A 20,430-nucleotide genomic window follows, 5' to 3' on the forward strand; every position below is an offset into this window, starting at 1 on the left:
GCAAATCAGGACTCATTTAACTCCAGAACTGACATCAGTGCTGACCCCGGCTGCTTTTATTAAGTCAAACTATATTCAAGTCCAGTCAACTAGAAAACGTATAGCCGACAGGCAAATGAATCAACAATTGAAAACTCAGTTGGAAGCTAGTCGGATAAAAGTCAAGAAAGTCAAACAACAATTTGACAATTTGGTTGCTTCTTCTTCTGCTACAGAGCAAAGTCTGAAAGACTTGGAAGCTGAACGAGACCAGTTGATGCAAGAACTAAATCAATTCGATCAAAAGATTACGGCTACCATGCATTGGATCAAGAATTATACTCTTGCCATTCAATAGAAAAAGAAAGAGCTGGCAACTTTCGTTAATCAAGCCCGTCACCAAGACCAAATCATCAACAAGGTCTTAGGATCAGATGAAGAAGATCTAAAGCTGCTAGCCGACGTAGATCAAATTCGCTTGTGTGCAATTGATGCCATTGAGAGGACCTTGTAAAAACACTTTATACCTTTCTTACGTCGGCTATTACATAACGTTTACATGCTTGTCTCACTTTTGATTCCTTGGTGATAAAGTCATGTATCAACCCAAATGCTAGGATAGTACTTTTTCAAATATTTTCCATTCAAGGCTTTGGTGAATACTTCCCCTTCAAGGATTTCTAAAATGTATGCATTTTCAGGAACACAATGATTGACTCAATAGGGTCCTTCCCAATTGGGTGACCATTTTCCAAATTTATTATCGTTTGTCCCTATCGGCAATATTATTTTCCAAACCAATTTCCCTTCTTGAAAACACTTAGGCACCACCTTTTTATTATCATATTTGGCAACCCGAATCTTATCAGCTTCAATTCGTTCCAATGCAATCAGCCAATGATGAACCAAATCTTCCAACTCATCCTTCATCAAACCATAATACTCATCGGCTGAAAGCTGATCTTGACTATCAACCCTTCAGGACCCAGTCTTGACTTCCCAAGGTGATACCACTTCATGCCCATAAACCAATTGATAAAGCGAAACTTTAATAGCTCTATGATAAGCCATCCGATAGGCCCATAATGCATCATTCAATGTTGTGTGCCATCTCTTGGGAGTTTCATCATTCTTGTGCTTTAATCAATTTGATCACATTCTTGTTGGAAGCTTCTGCTTGACCATTAGCTTGAGAATAATAAGTTGAAGAATTCAACAGTTTAATTCCCAATCCATCAGCAAATTCCTCAACCTCTCCAGACATAAACATCGACACTTGATCAGTTGTAATGGTTTAAGGATTGCCGAATCTATGGATGATATGCTCTTTAATAAAATCAATAACATTACTCGAACTGGCATTCTTTAGAGGAATCGCTTCCACCTGTTGATAGCAGTTAGCATGCCAAGTTGTGAACCGCAAGCGCATGGATCATCGTAGCTTTTCCCTTAGAGCATTCATCCAAGGTTTATCAATCTGTGGATCAGCAGCGAACTGACTAGGGTTCTCTATCTAGCTAAACGGATCTAGTCCTATCAAGAAGCATGAATTGCATATAAAGGTAAACCCAATCTAGAGATAAGTATTACAGGTAGGGTAAACAGATCACATCTATATATATGAGGTAACACAACCAAAAGTTAGCATGAGCCTATTGTCTTCTTATTGTAGTTCCAACCAATCTGTGTAGCACCTTGATAAAGAGTCATTTCTCAGAAAGGCGGCTTGCAAGAAGCCTACTTTCTTGTGGTCACCACTGCGAGATGCGTGTTAATGCCTCTGGATTCCTAAAGCTTTACCTCAAACGACTCCCACATTACTCGCCATCGATCCTACTCAACATTATGCAATCGTTCGGCATTTTCCCTCCCACGTGCTGTCACCACGCAAAGGTAATCACACTGACTTCCTACGCACTACTAAGATGTATCCGCAAGATATAGACTAATCACCATGATTACATATATTCCTACTAAGAATATATGCTAACTAAATATATGAGAATAAGCATGCATCATAGTAGATCAAAGTAACCACAAGATTAGATTGATATCACCATAGTGTGTACATAAGCCGGGATGATTACAAGGCTCGGCTCCAGAACTCCACCATGGCTTCACCGCGCAGGGACGACCATGGTGGCTAGGGTCTAACCTAAGCCATCTCCTAGACAACCTTGAAAACTTGCAGTGGCCCTCAGCTCCCTCTGGTGCGTCCCTCTATTCATCGACTTCTGGTGGATGGATCTTCGGGCTCGGTGAATTTTCGGGGTATTTATAGTCTAGAGAGCGCCTGGCCAAAATTGAAAGGCAATTGGGCGAAGGAACACCCTAGGCCGATCAGCCTGGGCCTTCCTTTCATCATCTCGCACCCTCCTTCATCGCCAAGTCTCCTTTGATGGTGTGGAATCTTATTTTTGTATGCTTGTGGGCCTAGCTCGTCGATAGTCCTGGGATAAGGTTGGATCTTGATATCTTTCCAAAGTCCTGCTTGCTTCAATTTTTGATCCCAAAGTGAACTAGCCATATCTTGTGAAACTTAGCCCTTAAGTCTTCTTGGAGGAGTGCTCACCAAGAATGAGCATGATCGAGGAGGACCCTAGGCCGATCGGCCTGGGCCTCTATATGCCGATCGCCCTAGGCCCTTTTTGGGCTCATTAGCCTTCGTCTTTCTCTGGGTTGTTGCTCATTCGGGGCCTTGTGCAATTATGCTCCATTATAGTCCAATTTCCTGCGAAAACATAGTGTCCTCCAAAATATAATGCATATGCGAAAATGAGGTTATTTCAGGTGCCAAGTGGTGTGTCAATAATGAGCGTCAACACCACCCACTTTGTAAAATAATCGGTCACCACAATTATAAATTTGTGACTTTTGCTTGATGATGGATAAATCTTGCCGATGAGATCAATTCCCCACCCTCTAAATGGCCAAGGCTTGATAATTGGATTCATAGCCAAATTGTTGACACTCTTGGCAAACCCTTATAATATTTAAAACAATCCTCCAGCATCGTCGTCCAATAATATCTAGTCCTCAATATTACCCATCGCATTTTATGAGCCGATTGATTAGAACCACAAATTCTTTCATGCACTTCATCTACCGTACATTTAGCTTCTTCTGAACTTAAGCATTTCAGTAGGATTCCATCAATTGTCCGACAATATAAGGATTCATCAAGTAGCACATACTTGGTAGCCCTGTATCGTAATTTCTTGCTAACCTTTTGGGAAGGATTCTTCAAGTAATCAATTATCTCCTTTCTCTAGTCGTCGGCTTGATCCTAACGCCAGCTGAGCTAACCGATTGGCATCTTCGTTCTGCTCTCGTGGAGTATGATGCAATGATACTATTCCAAATCCTTCCAATATCTGCTTCCAATCATTGAAATATTCTTGTAACAAATCATCCTTGCATTCATAAATCCCCAGTAATTGATAAATAATCAACAATGAATTGCCAAAAATCTCCACGACATCGGCTCTTGATTCTCTTAAAATATGAAGTCCTTTCAACATTGCCTCATACTTAATCTGATTATTAGTCATCCTTTCTTAAAAGGAAAAGAAAACTCGAATGTTGCCCCTCGAGGCGACACAATGTAGAAGCCAACACCGCATCCTTTGTCACATGGCGATCCATCAAAGAATAAGACCGTAAATATGGAACTAGTCCAATCATGTTTATTGAATTATCCCGATGTTGTACGATAAAATCAGCCATAGCTTGAGCTTTAATAGTTTTAGCTGATTCATACCGTAAATCAAACTCAGTCAGAGCCAAAATCCACTAGCCCATCCTTCATTTCATGATAGGAGCCGACAACATGTACTTGACCACATCAGCTTTACATACCACCATGCGCTCAGAAGTCAATAGATAATGTTGTAACTTTGTGCACGAGAAATATAAGCACAAGCATAATTTTTCAATAGGTGGGTATCTTGTTTTTGCATCCAAAAGTCTTCTACTAAAATAAAAGACCACCCGTTCCTTCCCATCAACTTCTTCAACCAGAAATGATCCGATCGCCTGCTCATCAGCTGATAAGTATAATTTGAACGGCCGATCATGTTGCGGTGCAATCAAAACCGGTGGCATTTTCAGATATCTCTTGATTTCATCCAAGACAGCTTGTTGCTTCTCTCCCAAAACAAATTCTTGATCAGGCTTTAATTTTAACAATGGCATGAATGGTTCAATACGTGTTGACAAGTTGGATATGAACCTTCTGATAAAGTTGACCTTCCCAATTAGAGACTGCAATTCCGTCTTGTTTGTCGGTGGCATAATAGCATTGATAGCTTTGATGCTCCTTTGGCAAACTTCAATTCCTCTTTCATGCACCATGAAACCCAAAAACTCTCCAGCCGATACACCAAAAGCACACTTATTTGGATTCATCTTTAAACCATGCTTCCTTGTACATTCCAACATCTCGCGTAAATTGGCTAGATATTCTTCAAGAGATTTGGATTTCACCACCACATCATCAATATTGATCTCCACAATCCTACTAATGATACTATGGAAAATATAATTCATAGCCCTTTGATAGGTTGCACCAGCATTCTTTAAACCAAAGGTCATAACCACCCACTCATAAAGTCCAAGAGCTCCAGGACATCGGAACACAGTCTTTGGAATATCTTCTTCTGCTATCAGTATCTGATTATATCCCACGTTCCCATCCATAAAACTCAAAATCTTATAGCCTGACACTGCATCAACCATTGTGTCCACAACTAGCATAGGGTATTCATCCTTTGCCGTGGCTTTGTTCAAATTGCAAAAATCTACACAAGCTCTTAACTTGTCGTTCTTCTTGACGACGGGAACAATATTTGAGACCCACTCCGCATACCGGTAGGGTCTAATAAACTTAGCTTCATACAACCGAGTAATTTCAACCTTAATGTCTTCCAACAACTCTACTTTGAACCTTCTAGCTTGTTGTTTAAACGGCTGATAACCTGGCTTAACCAACAACTCTGCTTTGAACCTTCTAGCTTGTTGTTTAAACGGCTGATAACCTGGCTTAATAGGTACCCGATGTTCCATAATGGTACGGCTTAATCCTAGCATTTCATAGTATTCCCAAGAAAAATAATCTTGATATTCTTTCAATAATGCTATCAATCGTTGTTTAAACTCATGAGGCAACTTGGAAATTATAAACGTTGGCCTTGGTCTATCGCCTGGTCCTATATCAATCTCTTCTAGCAGGTCAGCCGACATAAAGCCTTGTCCTAGTTTGCCTTCAATGTCATCAGTTGCAGCATCCATTAGGACTTCTTTTGTTGAGCCGACTGTTTGGATCGGCTTAACTTTTAACAATTTGTCCCACTGGGCATGCCAAGATCATGTTGACACAAAAATTGGGCTTTAGGCTTTTGTGTTAAACAACACGGAGGACCTGGGAGATCTTCTCAACTCCAGTGTAGGCTCCAAATTGGCCCGCGAGTGGTGCAATGCATGCCAGTCAATTTAACCTAAAAATTGACAAGGTAAACATTAAATTCCTGAGTCGATTGGTGGCGAAGCCTTTCGAACTCATGGGTAGGCGTTCTTGGAATTAACACCACACAGATAGGTTTTCAAGGTAATCATGCGGTGTAAATAAATAGAAGCAATAACGGTACGTGCCATCGGCTATATGAGTTGACGGGCTAAGATAAAACAATGTAAAATAACAGCCATAAAAGGAGCCCTTGTTCACCATGCGCACATCAGATAAACTAACAGATCTAGTCAATGTCTTGATAAGTGTATTGAACTTAGACAAGGTAAAATGATTGAGAAGGCATTAACATCAATCTATTAATCTAAAAGATTAGAACACAACAAATAAGGATCTCTTGCCTACCGCTTACAAGCTAATTAAGCTAACAAATCTAATTAATGTCATGATAAGTGTATTGAACTTAGACAAAATAACATGAATGAGAGGATATTAACTTTGGCCCATTAACTTAACAGACAAGCTTACGACATCAAGGCCTCATACGTGTACCTATCGGCTCAATTATGTCATCATGCTTCTGTGAGATCTGGATAATACCCAGCCGATGCATCGTGCATCGGCTCTCAACAGTAGCGTTATGGCGGTAAGGATCCGATGGCTAGCAATACGAGGGGCAAGGGTAAAGATCTATCGAACCTAGCATATGCAAATAAATAAAAGCATGCAAGATCTAACTAGCCGATATGATCAGATAACCGGTGAATGCTTAAACAAGGTCAACAAGTCGATGAAGACAACCTAACCAGATCTAAGCCATTCGATAACTGTGAGCTCTTGATAAAACTAAGAGATCGATATGATGCAACTTAATAAATCAACTCGATAACTATGAGCAATGTCGAAGACAAGGAGAGTATTGGATAAAGTCTAAATTTCTTCTTGCAATACAAGATAACTCAATAATTAGCCACACAACCGAATAGCAGAATATAAGACTTAACTTAGAAAGTTCTGATAGAGATCGTAATGACCGAGTGACGATACTTACAAGCTCGCCTGAGATCGAAGCCAATGCAGTTGTGCGTGCAGAAATAACTCGTCGAAACTACTCTACTCCTACTCCTAGGGTTTTGGTGGCGTGGCACCGAAATGTTGTATTGATTGATTTATAATTATTTGATTACAAGGCCTCATGGGCTTATATTTATACCCTGGAGCAAATAAAAATCCTAGTCGACGACATGACTATTACAGCTATTCTAAAAACCACTAAAGATAAATCTCCACCCTTTCCCTTTCTTGGTGGAGTCGATTTTGCTTCAAATCGGGCCCCTTCGATCTTCTATTGGCTTTTGGAACTCTGGTCTCTCGCGGCTAGTCTTGGTCAACGCGGAGTCATTAACGGTCTTTTTCTCTCTTCTTCATCGGCTATGAAAACTTTATCTACGGTGGTTGACTCTGATCAAAAACCGATGTCAACCTGTCCACGTGTGCCGTAGGCCGTAATGCTTTTCCACGAATGATCTCGGCAGTGAATAAGGTATGCACTGAAATTCGTTTTTGATAACATTTTTGTAGGCTTATACAAATATGAGTGATACGGTTCAAACTTCATTTAGAAAAATGTGTAGATCGCCATCAGTATGTTAAATATCAGCTGTCCATGCATTTTCCAAAAAAGGAGCATGGAACAATTATCTTTGACTGAAGCTAATATCAGCTATTCAGCTCGACAGCTCCAATTGATATTTATGCATCCGGACAGGGGTCCGAAACTGCAAAACTGAACATGGCAGGGGAAAGGCTAGCTGGAAGGGGTAGCCCCGTCATTTTAAGATGATCAATATTCAAGATCACCTCAACTAGCATGCCCGGTTCCTAATTGCGGTGCGGGTTGGCAGAAAGCCAGAAACGACGAGCTGCGCTGCGAAGCTTTCGTGCGCCGCCGCGTGGAGCTGCAAGTGACGCCGGCGATGGTGACAAGGGACGTCGTTGGATTCTTAATTGTAACGGCGACGCCGTTGGATCCGGACGTCGAGGTGGACAAGTTGGGGATCGCCGCTTGGGAAGAGGGGAGGGGAGGCGACGGAAGCGCCGCCGCCGTCCATGTACGTGTGGCGCAGGTGAAGCCAACGACTAGCTAGCCTCCTGTCGTCTGGTACTAATAACCTTGAGCTTATAGTTATATAATTAAGTCGGTTTCAAGTGCCGATTTGGAGCCCATGTCAAAGACGACTAAGATGTCATTATGGGCTAAAAGCAGTGATCACGATGCACCTGCGTTCTCTTTTGGATATGTCTTGATGATAATTAAATCACGGTTAGGCTCCAAAGCGGATGGAAATAGATTTGGTAGAACAGTAACTACATGCATGCGTGAGACAAGAGGTAGAAGTGACAAATATGCTACTGGAGATTGCCAATGACGGGGGGATTTTTCTATGGCATTTGGCCTCAAGTCTCTAATGGCACATTGCACTTGCCACTTGGCACGTACGGTCAGGTCGATTTGACTTTTTAGGTTTATAGATATTACTATGCGTCTAGATATACACTATATCTAGATGCATAATAATATTTATAAATATAAAAATTTAAAACGACTTGGGAAGAGGAGAGTATTAGAGATGAAGAAAGTCACGTGCAGATGCATTATTCCACCTTAACCCATCATAGCTCTTATAAAAAACCCATCATAACAAGACAACATTATTATTATTTGCGGTGACCAAATCCCTAGAGCCATGATGGATAAATTGGCTTCATATTAGCCATTATTTCACGGGGACTTGGAGTACTCACATGACATGGATTTTTTTTTTATAAGGACATGACATGGATTTAGGAGAGACAAAGATAACCAAAGTTTTAAACTGAAGTAGAAGATCATTTTAGATTGTGCGACTAATTGATCTCTAGTACTCCCTCCGTTCCAAATTGTAACTCGTTTATAGATTTTATTATACATCTAAACATATTAAAAACCTAAAATGATCTACAATTTGAAACGGAGAGGGCACATGAGATTTTAAAACTAGATATTTCCATGCGATATTTTTACGATGTTTCACTAGTAATGGGCTGTTTGATACGAGGTGCTAAACTTTAGCAGTTCGGATGCTAATTAGAAGGACTAAATATGAGCTAATGTAGTGCTACAGTAACCACTTGCTAATGATGGATTAATTAGTCTTAATAGATTCACCTCGCGAATTAGACTCCATCTGTGCAATTAATTTTATAATTAGACTATATTTAATACTTCTAATTAGTATCAAATATTCGATGTGACAGATGCTAAAGTTTAGTCCGGTGCATCAAACACCCCAGCGTCTAAAAACCTCGTCAGTTTTTCTCACAACGTAACGTCCTTCGCAACTTTGACAAAATTACAAACAATCCGTACGCTTAACCAGTACCCACTCTGTGATTGGATAAGCGACGCCACCTCAGCAAAGATGCGCCGCGTCGAAACTCGAAAGACCGCGAGAGAGGGATGGGAGTGCTGTTGAAGCAAGCGAAGCGAGCATCCGTAGCCGTATCCGTGGATCGGTGCCTGCCCCGCCACGTGGGCCCGCAGCGACACCTGCACTGCACCGAGTGGGGCGTGGCGTGACGGGCCGTTGGGCCCCGTGCCTGGACTTTCTGGGTTCCACGTGCCTGCTCTGTTGCACGATTCTTTTTTTCCCCGCTCCTTCCTTGCAACGTTGCTTCCGTTTTGTCTGTTCTTAGCGGTGGTTGGAGCCATTTTCCATCGCTTTCTAGGGGCCTATCGCTTTCTGATGCCAACATACCGGCTGGCTGGAATCCCAGCAGATAATTTGCTCTTCAATTTCCAGCCGTGTGGATATATGAATTGTGAATATATATGATTGGCAACTTCAACAAAACTTTGAAACAGATTCTGTCTTAGATTTTATTCAACCTTGGTAATCAATTTATAAATTACGATAAAACACAAATGTTGCCAACAAAAAGTAGCTATTGTCAAGCTTTCCAAACACTGTTTAGGCATAGCACCACGCCTTGCTCTTGTTTTCAGTATGAGTTGAAACTCGAAAGGCCAAAGTACTGGCCTTGTCGCAGATGCCTACATGGTAGGAGTAGGACCCTTGAAACAATTGTGCAAGGGAGGAATAAATCAGACCAGTCCATGTCAACAGACGAACATTCCAAGCACCAGAGCTAAACAAAATCAAAGAAGACAGGAAGCACCCAAAACAATGGCTGGCTAGTTGCCATTCTTTTTCCCTTGGATTTAGAAAACAATGGCAAGCAAAGCCATGGTGTGCTTGAGCCAGTCAGCCGTCAAGATCTCTGTCTGGGTGTTACAGCGACCTCACCCAATAGAAAAATTTTCAGGCCTGAAAGAGGGATTAAGGGCAAACAATAGAATAACCTCAACTTGCTTATTCGGCCGTCGAAACAAATATAAGATAGTGGAAAAGCCATTGACTTGTAGCTAAGCTAGGCGCGAAGCAAGAACCAAGAGGATGGAACCTAGACAAAGACACGCACAAGTCACTAGAAAATCTTTGGCCAGCTCCAGCTGCATACGTAGTAGGACGTGTGTATCCACCGCACGTCATTTTTGCGTCAATAGTGATTCCAAGTTGCCCACCAGTGTTGTTTTGTGCAATGGCCGTTGACCTGTGTGTCGTGATCGTTTGATCGAGCCATCCTGTTGTGGAGAAGAATTAGTTTTATTTGCCTCAACCAGACAGCTGTATGATCGAGTTGTTCTCCTAGCTGATTGTGCTAATTAACTCGTGTGCTGCAATAAGAATCCGGCATTGTGCCCCTAAACGAGATCCTTTTACGCATGCTCTGATTTCTGCTAGAATCCTCCACGAAGAGAAAGGGAAATGACTTGGACCGGTTTTACGCACAACGGCACAACAACAGTTTGGATGAAAAGGTGACGACCACAACTGTCCCCCCCTGGAATTGAGCCCATTGGACCCGCAAGTACAGTTTTGCTTGTGTTTTTCTTAGATTAGTTTTGCTTGTGTTCGTAGTTGGGTTGAGGCCCATACGAACTCCCACAGCAGCCCATTTCCAATCTTTTCAACAATAAGATAACACATAATACTGCACTTAGAGTCTAAAAAAATAGCCCCGAACCTAATTCCGGTTTCCTCAGCTCTTCTTCATACACTACCACGTCCTCTCCTGCAATCATCTGTCAATCGAGCGAATCCCCCCTGGTAAGAACACGAGATGGTGTGGGGTTCTAGGTATGTCAAGGACTTTCTTTGAGCCTGATACTTCTCTCTGAACATTGAACTTGTTATTTATTGGAACACGGATGGTGGATGAGTCATTCTGAAAATTGAACTAGTCATCCAAAAGCTGTTTGATGTATCTGAGACGGATGTGAAACCTAACTTGTAGCAGAATGTGACGTAGTTTCAGATCTACTTGAGTGGGTTTTTTCTATCTTGTATGTTGATTTACAAAACTGGTGCATCATTTCTCAAACCAAACAAAGCATCGGTTCACTCTATTCACTCTATTCTACTAACCAAACATAGCAAAGGACCATCCAATCATGCAAGGAATGATGCCATGCTGGATCAACTGGTTCCAGATGGGGGCACTCCGCTAACCAAACACGCTGTATATTATACCCTCATGTGCTGAAAGACTACAACATATGTAGTAGATTTACATAAACAGATTGCCCCCACATGAATTGGCGCCAAATTCATTCAAATCCTCACCGCCGTCCTGCTCAAACCAGTCGCCACGTCAAACAGCTCAAGCGAGCTGTCGACCAAATCTATCCCACCTACGCTGCCGCCGTCACCTTCTTCATCGCAGCCGCGCAGCCACGTCAGGTTCTTGGGGTCCTCACGGAGCAGCATGGCGTCGTACCGCATGCTCGGGAACGCGACCACCCCGGCGACCTTCGCCACGGCTGCTCCCGGGGCTTCATGCTGATGACCACTGGCGATCCAGCCGCTCTTGGAGGTCGCGGCGGCCACGAGGCCGAGACGGCTCCTTGTCGTCACCGAGCGCCTTGTCCCCTGGAGAAGCGCCGGTTTCCGGTGGTCGGGAGCACCGCCGGCACCACCGTGCCTGGCGTCCTGCCGCCGTCGGCAGTCTTCGTTCTCGTTCACCGCGCGTTTGACAATGGCGGTGTTTGCAGACTTCCGTGAGCCAGTCCTCGTGAGTCCACTGCCCATGGAGGCTGCGGCGGCGGTACGATGAGGCCTTGCCTTGTCGTCGTTGATCTTTTGGCCGGCGCTGTATACTGGTGAACCATTGTCCAACGCGTTCCCCCTCCGCACGTTCCGAGCGGCGGCGATCGCCGGGGCCAGGGACCGCCGCCACCTCTGTGTCGTCGTGCTCGCCGGCGTTGCCGCTGCCACGCCGCCTTGCTCCACGGCCACCGTCACCTGCCGCGACGACCTGACACCATTTCTGGACGATGCCACGCCGGATGCGCGGCCCCTGCTGGTTTGGTGCGCATCACGCGGCTGCGGCGTTGACCCGGTGCCGCCGCTCTGGCTTGCCAGCCTCGAACGTGCCGTGGCGACGTCGGCACGTCTGGTCAGTGACGGCTGCCGAGAAGACGTGGAGGCGGTTGACCTCGGGCTCGAGACGCCCGGCGCAGGACGTGCTCGGGTGCACGTCGGCGACGGGGCCCCAGATTTGGGCTTGGACGCCGGCGCCATGGATTGGACCACGACGTAGCTTGTGGCCAGCCGTGGTTTGTCGCGGCGACGGGTCTGGGCGATCGCGGTCGCCGCCGCCGGGCTCCCCGCCGTGCCCGGAGTGCGGGGGCTCGACCCCCCGGACCACAGCGGCGTGGAGCTCACAGACGCATTGCTTGCGGTGTTGATCGACGACGCCGACGATATCCGGATGCGCAACGGGCGACCGGACGACGGCACGGCGTTGTTGACGGAGGTCGCGGAGCTGCAGTTGGACAACCTCGACGCCTTCGGGGTCTCCTTCTCGCCGATGCCCGTCGGGCTTACCTGAATCAATGGCAAAATTACGAACACACGGAGGACCTTATCTCTTGTGAACTGATCTAGAAAAAAATTAGCTATATTACAAATTGACAATCATTGATCACAGAAGAACAATGCAGACCCGTGAATTACTTTTCCCGTATGATGCCGATCCAGCCTTTGCTAGCCGTCTCGGCACCGCGGAGGAGACCTGATGGTCGCCTGAGGTACTCGTCGCCGGTGACCAGAGAGGCGTTCCCGGAGGAGTCAGGAGCCTATCGATGCAATTGAACATGTAAGAATGAAGGCACAACTACATTTCTATGGCTTCTCGTCACAATTTGTGTCAATTAATCCATCCACAGTTCCATACCAATCGTAGTCATGCTTCCCGATCCCCGAGGTCAGGGACAGCACGTCGTCGGCGCTGCCGCCGCTGCCTCCCCGCCTCGCCTTTCCCTTCCCGTCAGCCGGTTGGGCCGTTCCTTGCGCAGCTACATTTATCATTGCAAAATTCCATTTTCTTTGAGCACACCAATCAGGCTACCGGAAGATGGTAAGAGCAATATACAATTGATGATCTCACCGTTTTGACCGGAGATTTGAGGATCGGGCAGGCACTTGCGCAGGGCAGAGAAGAACTCGATGCTCTCGCCGTTGGCCACCTCCCTCCCGCCGCCGTGGCGCAGGAGGAGACGGGCCGCGGCCGACGTGAAGCCTGACGATGGTTTCCTCGTCGTCCTTGGGTGCGGATCCCCGGCGGCGAGCCTGCTCATTCCTTCGGTGCAGGGCTGCAACGGATTCTTGATCGTGTTCGGAGGAATTGAAATGGACAACACCTACCCGGCGTGCAAGATTGTTGCAACGGTGATGCCAGGAGGGGGAGAATTGGAAATGGCAAGATCGAGAATAAAAAGACAGTTTTCAGGAGAATGGAAACAGAATGGAGGCGTTGAAACTGTATAGTTCCTTATAAAAAAATCTGTGAAGTTGCAAATTCCATGAAGAAAGCTACATTTTTGTATATATCTTTTAATGTAATTCTTTTCTAAATTTATTTTTTTATTTATATCCTTTTGTGTATTTTTCTTTCACATGCTTCCTTTTTTTGTGATTAGAAATTGTGAAACTCCTTTTCAGCTAACTCCCTCTCCAAGGGGATAATCCCCTCCAATTCTTTTCAATCCCCTCTGAATCGAACAATCTCAATCAATGGCGGCTCGCATGATCTCCTTCGAGTTCTATGGTTATGCCAGGGGTTTTCTGAGTCCAGTATAAATCACGAGCTTAAAAGATGTTTACGATGGCGCCAGGGCACTGTCAGCCACGGTAGCGAGGATCAAGGGTGACCCATGAAGGATTAGTGCCACGGTGCCTTAAAAAGAACTTCAACCAAGCAAGCTATGCTTATATGTCTTAAAAGAAACCTTAAGGTATCAGGAGACGACTACACGCTGAAATAGAAGGAACTGAAGTTCTTTGTACGCTAATCAGGGTCTCATTACAAGCTGTACGCTTGCCAATTTTTTATATGATTCATCATTTTCCTTTGTTCAGGTCATGTAGCCTTTTTCATTCTTTTGTTTAAGTCATTTAGTTTGTTCAGGCCATGTATGAATCGTTTGCGTAGATGAATGATGTTGCCACTCTTACATTCGTCTTGGAGAATCGAAAATGATACGGAGATTCAACTTTCCAACATAAGCGTGCAAGCTTTAAATTACCTTTGCAGGAGTCAGAAATGATAGGGAGTCTCTTTGACCTGTACAATTGTACTCCATTCATATAAAGAACCTTATTCCTAAGAATCGCAGCAGCACTATTTCCAGCAGCCAAGCATGTTTTCAACGACAATATATGTATTTTACCAGTTAAAACTGTGCAACAAACATATAATCCGCTAATAGGTGGAATAAAGGACCACGATTACAAGAACGGCAAAACCGTCCCAGAACAACTGTACATCACATTTGAGATGGCCAGACATGACCATTTTATTCACCGAACAATATGTACAATGATGTTGTACTTGTACATGCCCCAGAGATCCAATATACAGTGTCTTAATACGTAGAGATAGTTTCCGTGATAGAAAACACAACAATTGGCAATGCTTATTTTAACACAACCCACTTCTGTGCTGTGATACTGCACACTGAAAGGAGACATTCATTCATACCAGGAAAAACAACTATTTCCCCAGCCACTCGAAGCAACAGCAGAGGCCCCAGCAGAATTTGGAAGGATAGTCCCTTATGAACACATCCCTGCTGTAGCCGACGACATATAAGCTAAAGGACTGCTTGCGATGGGCCATGGTAACACGGGTTACAGGCACAACTGAAATGATGTGTCTCTCAGAAATGACCCTCGCGGATGGTGGAACTGGCAGCCGGCTGGCGATGACTTCTGAGGAGAATTGGTTAAGTGGGTATGAATCAGCAAAGAAAGCAGGAGTGCACTGATATGCCTGTATGTTGCATAGTTGCACCCCTTTGGCTCTGTGGAATACTTCTTCAGGGACCGAGGCGGCCCCTCTAGTTGCGCTAACTTTTCTAGATGACAGTGTCTTCCTGGAAACAGAATAGTTGCAAGAATGCAAGTTGGATCAATATATCAGGTAATTGCTAACATCTGTGGGATGTGGTTTCTTAAAATCATTAGACAAAACAAGTATACAAAAGGCCAATCCCTGCTAGGAGACAACTGGAGTGGCAACTAGTAATCTCTAACTGAACTCCCTGGTTGTGCACATGCATGTTTCTGCAGTTACCTCTTGATATAGAGCATGGGCATACTAACAAATTGGTTGCCTCAACATAAATGAGTATCAATAATTTATTTTCTATGATGTAACACTACACAACATGACATGTTAAGCTGAATTCACAAAGAAAGTGTCAGCTAACAAGATCTGCAACTTCAAGTTTTTAACTGCTCAGCAGCATATCTGCTAATCCAGATGTTTTTAGGATTATTATTTATTAAACGGATAAGAATGGTTTTCACAATTAAAGCAGTATAGTAACATACTCTTGGAACTTACCAAACAAGGCATCAATTTACACATTCAAACCAATATAAAGACTTCAGAAAAATGGATTCAAGATTACCATCGAACATGAGCAATGCTCTGGGCAAGAAGGGAGCCATATCCTGTACATGTGTTGCATGTCACCAAGCCACGCGATCCACATGCTATACAAGGCAACATCCCTTTACCATTGCACATTCCACATCTGTGACAAAAAAAGGATACACAAGCATAATAAATATCTGTGACATAAGGTGGTATTGTTTATGTAACTGAGGTGAAATAATAATAATAATAATAATAATAATAATAATAACAACAATAAAAATTAGTTCGTGACAAGAGTCTATTGTAATATCAGGTTGTTTTCCATATGTATACTCAATATAAATGACTAAATAAAGATAAGTTAACAAACTTCAAAAGGTTACTGGACCAAAACATAGAAGCAACAATACCGCATTAATAATTCAATCTTTTATAAGAGATCTGTATTCCATCAAGGAGATCTGTATTCCAGGACTGAGGTGAACTACAAACTTCAGATCTTAAGCAAAGGAAGTAGAACAACTAACACTGTATCCGATCCATCTTGGTGAGCGAGTAAACCTCTGCCATGACATGCACCACAGCGGGTCATCTGATTTGCTTTGTAAAACCCGTGCTCCTGACCAGCATTGCAAGTAGGACAGGGTTTCTCTCCACGACCCTCACAATCTGTCAGGATAAAAAGAACAATTATACAACAACTAAAAGCTTTTAAAAAATGTTAAGGACAATATGAAATAATTAGTTAATTACAGCAGTACCATGTTAAATTAAAACAGGTGTAACCACAAAGCAACCGATGTTATGAAAGAAGAAAATTGCTAAAGTTCACGTGTAATAAGGTTATGGCCACACGGGCCCATGTTGGTGATAAACTGTAGTTACTGTAACTTGCATGTGGGGAGTACAGAATATAAGGTGTTTCCTTACAAGGAAAATATTCAATGCAAACCACCCTTGAGGAAACTGCGAAACCCCACCTCACCTCAAAAAAAATATCATATCTAAAACTTTGAAAAATTCTGAAAACAAAACCCACAAGTAGAGGGGAGGGGGGAGACATACATGCATATAAATTCCAAAACTAAACTCAACTTGTTGAGATATGGAATTAACAAACTACAGACAAGCGAAAGGGCCTCTAGCCTAGTGGTCAGAGCACCTGAGTAGCATCCAGGCCCGGGTTCAACTCCCCGTGGGAGCGTTTTAAACGGGTCTGGAATAAAAAAAAAATAGGTAGGGGCTTCCCCCACTGACTTTGAAAAAAAAAACAAACTACAGAAAAAAAAGAAAAAAATACAGCAGATACACTTTTTTTTTATTTTCAAGATATTAGAAAAAATCGAGACTAAACTTATGCTTAAACACACAGACAAAGCACATAAAGAGAAGTATTACAATAGTTCCTGTAAAAACAGAAGGAACTGCCATCATATGAGCATTCAAAATGCGGTAATTAAGGCTATGAACCTACATATGCTAATAAGCAATTAAGTTACTACATGAATGCTATATTAAATCTTTTGGAGTACAAACATCAAGGTGACCATCTTTAGAAAATCAAAGGGCATTGAAAGCAAAATAAACATCATACCTGAGCATTTTTCAATGACTTCTGAATGAGGAATCTTGACCATCACTTCTTTCTCTGGTACAAAAAGTAGAGGAAACTCAGACCTCAAATCTAGCTCCCACACTCCAAGGACAGGACCCTTGTCCCTTCCATCTATTTTCCCACTTTCACAGGGTTCTTTTCTTGGTACTATGTCTCTTTCCTCAATGAAGGTTTCAAGAGTCCCAACATAAACATTGCAGTCCTCTACGGAGGTAATTTTCCATGTGCGGGCAGGACAACTTCCCCAACAGCATCGATGCCCAACATGATCAATGAGCAGCTGTCGGATCTCCACCTCATCCAGTACATCCCTGCCAGTACGGCCAACCATTCCATTATCAGGATTGAACAACAGCAATGCAAACATAGACATGCCAACAGGGAAAGCCATGATCAGGGCAGCAAAAGTACACTTCTTTGGAAAAAGATGGGTAATTATTTAATCTATTTAAGCTAATTGCAAAACTGGTAACCCTTGTTCTTGACATCATTTAACTGTTTTAGCCTTTAGGCACTCCATTAACCAGACCAATATTCCAGGCAACTGATAATGTAAATTCTTCGGAACCATAAGCACCAAATCATTTTGATTCCGGTCACTAGTTGCTGCTTACTAAAATTTATTAGGAGTGCAGCTGCAACAAGTGTATTATCAGTTAATTTAAGTCAATATTTTAAAATTCATTTCAAATTTATAAAAAAAATTGACCTTTTGGCTTTTGTCATCTATTTGATTGCTGGTGCATGTTTTAGCTAGTTACTTATGGGATGTCTTGTTAAAGTAAGGCTTCAACTACAAAATCTGAAATTGCCAGTGATTCAAATAATTCTGGTTATAGTGGCTTTGGTGTATAGTAATCAGGATTTATAGCAATTGATGCAAAATGGCAGGGTAATAGCTTATGCTTCTAGACAATTAAAACCTCATGAAGCAAACTTACCCATGATTTAGAGTTGGCAGCTATTGTTTTTGCACTCAAGATATGGAGGCATTACTTGTATGGGTCTAAATGTGAGCTGTATCTGACCATAAGAGTTTCAAATGCATTTTTACTCAGAAAGAACTAAATATGAGGCAAAGAAGATGGCTACAACTCATCAGAGACTATGAGCTCAATATTAACTATCATCCAGGCAAAGCAAATGTGGTTGTTGATACTCTTAGCAGGAAAAACACAAGTGGATCAGCCCCAACATTGTATTTTGCAAGTAAGTTAATGCTGGATGTGTTCGATCACGACTAGAGTTGATTACAAGGCCTAAGATGGGCAACTTTCTGCACTAACGATACAGCTTAACCTACAATCCAGGATTCAAGAAGGGCAGAAGAAAGATCCATTTATCATAGAAGAGATAAGGAGAATCAAGGCAGGACAACCATCAGAATTCAAGGTCAACAAACAAGGTGTTTTATGGTTGCATAATAGATTGTGTGTGCCTGCACAAACTGAAATTTCGCAAATAATCTTAACTCTTAAGGGAAGCTCAGGATACTCCTTATACTAATACATCCAGGGAGCACCAAGATGTATAGTCATGAAGGGTAGTTACTGGTGGAATGGTATGAAGAAAGATATTGCATAGTATGTAGCCAAATGTGATATTTGCAAGAAGGTCAAAATAGAACATCAAGCACCAGATAGGGGAATGGAAGTGGGAAGATATAGGAATGGATTTTATTGTTTGGACTACCAAGGACTCAAAAAGGGATGGACAAGATCTGGGTGGTAATTGATCGCTTTACAAAGGTTGCTCATTTTATACCAACCACAAAAAAGTGCTCCTATAATAAACTTGCTAACATGTATTGGAGAGAATAGTTACATTACATGGAGTACCTAAAAGACTGTGTCAGATAGGGGATCATTTTTTGTCGCCAAATTTTGGGAAAGTCTACAATATGGCAATGGGGGCTGACTTAGATTTCTGTGTAGCCTATCATCCACAAACTGGAGGGCGAACAGAAAGAGTAAATCAGATTATAGAAGACATGTTGAGAGCCTGTGTTCTAACCTTCGGTGGTTCATGGGATAAGTATCTGCCACTAGATGAATTTGCCTACAATAATAGCTATCAAGCCAGCATTCAGATGGCTCCATTTGAAATACTAATAGCACAAGTATTGTCTCTCTTTATCATTCGTACAAAAATCTTTGTTTGAAGAGTCAGTTCATGGGAATGCAGTTACATCAAACACCTAACGAAAAATGATACGAGGATAAAAGCTATATTTGATCATTGTATCAATTACGAAAAATACGAAATTCAAGTTAAGCACCCTCAATTATGGCATGGCAGCTAGTGAGCTATGCTCTGATTACACCCTAGTAAGGCAGCAAGAACATATAAGAGCAGGAAGTTTTGACTGAAAATGCTCACCTCGCGACGCTCTCCGAAGGCTGGTAACTACCACCATACGGGTACGGCCCTTGAGGAACAATCGCCAGCCCCTCTGTATTTGCAATCCAACACAAACAGTCGAACCCCAACTCCGATTGTCGAAAACTCAGAACAAAGGTAGGACGATCAAGTGGCGTGGGAGAGCAGAGAACCGGGGATGACTTACCATTCGGATGCGGGGACGAGGGGGCGTGAGACGGAGACGGGGAGAGCACGGCGCTGTGGATGGACGGCGGGTAGGGGTAGAGGTTGTCACCGTGGGCCGCCAGGGCCTGCGGCGGCGGGTAGAAGCCAGCGGCGGGGGAGAAGGAGGCGGCGGACCTGACCTCATCGGCGCTGACCTCGGGTCCTCCCCAGGCCAGGCCGCCGCCGCGGAGTACCGAGGAGCTGCTCCGGCCCAGGAACTGGTACTGCTGCTGGTGCTGCTCCGCCGCCGATGCTGCAGAGGTGATAAACACGGGATGAAATGAGATGAGGCGAGACGCATCAACGACGGCGGCGGCGAATGGGGGCGGAAAAACCCACCTGCCGGAGAGGATGAGGAGGTGGAGGAGAGGAGGGGGCGGCGCTGCTCCTCGCCGTCGCGCTCCGGCTCCGCGCCCATGGATGATGGATCGACGGATTGTGGTTGGTTGCGGGAGGGGAGGACAATCAGGACAGGAGACAGCAGGCGGCGGTTATTATTGAGGCCTGGTTTGGTTGGTCTGCTTAAAAATATTTTTATAAGCACCCGTCACATCGAATGTTTGATAATTAGGAGTATTAAACGTAGGCTATTTACAAAATCTATTACATAAGTAGTGGCTAAACAGCGAGACGAACCTATTAAGTCTAATTAATCCATCATTAGCAAATGTTTACTGTAGCAACACATTGTCAAATCATGGACTAATTAGGCTTAATAGATTCATCTCGCCGTTTAGCC

At 43.4% G+C, this 20,430-nt stretch overlaps 2 protein-coding genes across 2 annotated transcripts; both read right to left on the reverse strand.

Annotated features, from left to right (window-relative positions):
* Positions 1-10,859: 10,859 nt before the first annotated feature.
* LOC117849841 (uncharacterized) lies at positions 10,860-13,498 on the reverse strand. The gene is made up of 4 exons (XM_034731544.2): positions 12,995-13,498; positions 12,782-12,902; positions 12,551-12,683; positions 10,860-12,432 (listed from the first exon to the last, which is right to left on the reverse strand). The coding sequence occupies exons 1-4, from the start codon at positions 13,182-13,184 to the stop codon at positions 11,158-11,160; spliced, it is 1,719 nt and encodes a 572-aa protein (XP_034587435.1). The 5' UTR covers positions 13,185-13,498; the 3' UTR covers positions 10,860-11,157.
* Positions 13,499-14,372: 874 nt separating this feature from the next.
* Positions 14,373-20,190, reverse strand: LOC117849843 (uncharacterized). Its single transcript, XM_034731545.2, has 7 exons — positions 20,031-20,190; positions 19,672-19,944; positions 19,485-19,557; positions 17,085-17,416; positions 16,018-16,159; positions 15,522-15,647; positions 14,373-14,981 (listed from the first exon to the last, which is right to left on the reverse strand). The coding sequence occupies exons 1-7, from the start codon at positions 20,107-20,109 to the stop codon at positions 14,600-14,602; spliced, it is 1,407 nt and encodes a 468-aa protein (XP_034587436.1). The 5' UTR covers positions 20,110-20,190; the 3' UTR covers positions 14,373-14,599.
* Positions 20,191-20,430: the final 240 nt, after the last annotated feature.

This window comes from Setaria viridis, chromosome 3, assembly GCF_005286985.2.
Source record: "Setaria viridis chromosome 3, Setaria_viridis_v4.0, whole genome shotgun sequence".
Lineage (NCBI taxonomy): Eukaryota > Viridiplantae > Streptophyta > Magnoliopsida > Poales > Poaceae > Setaria > Setaria viridis.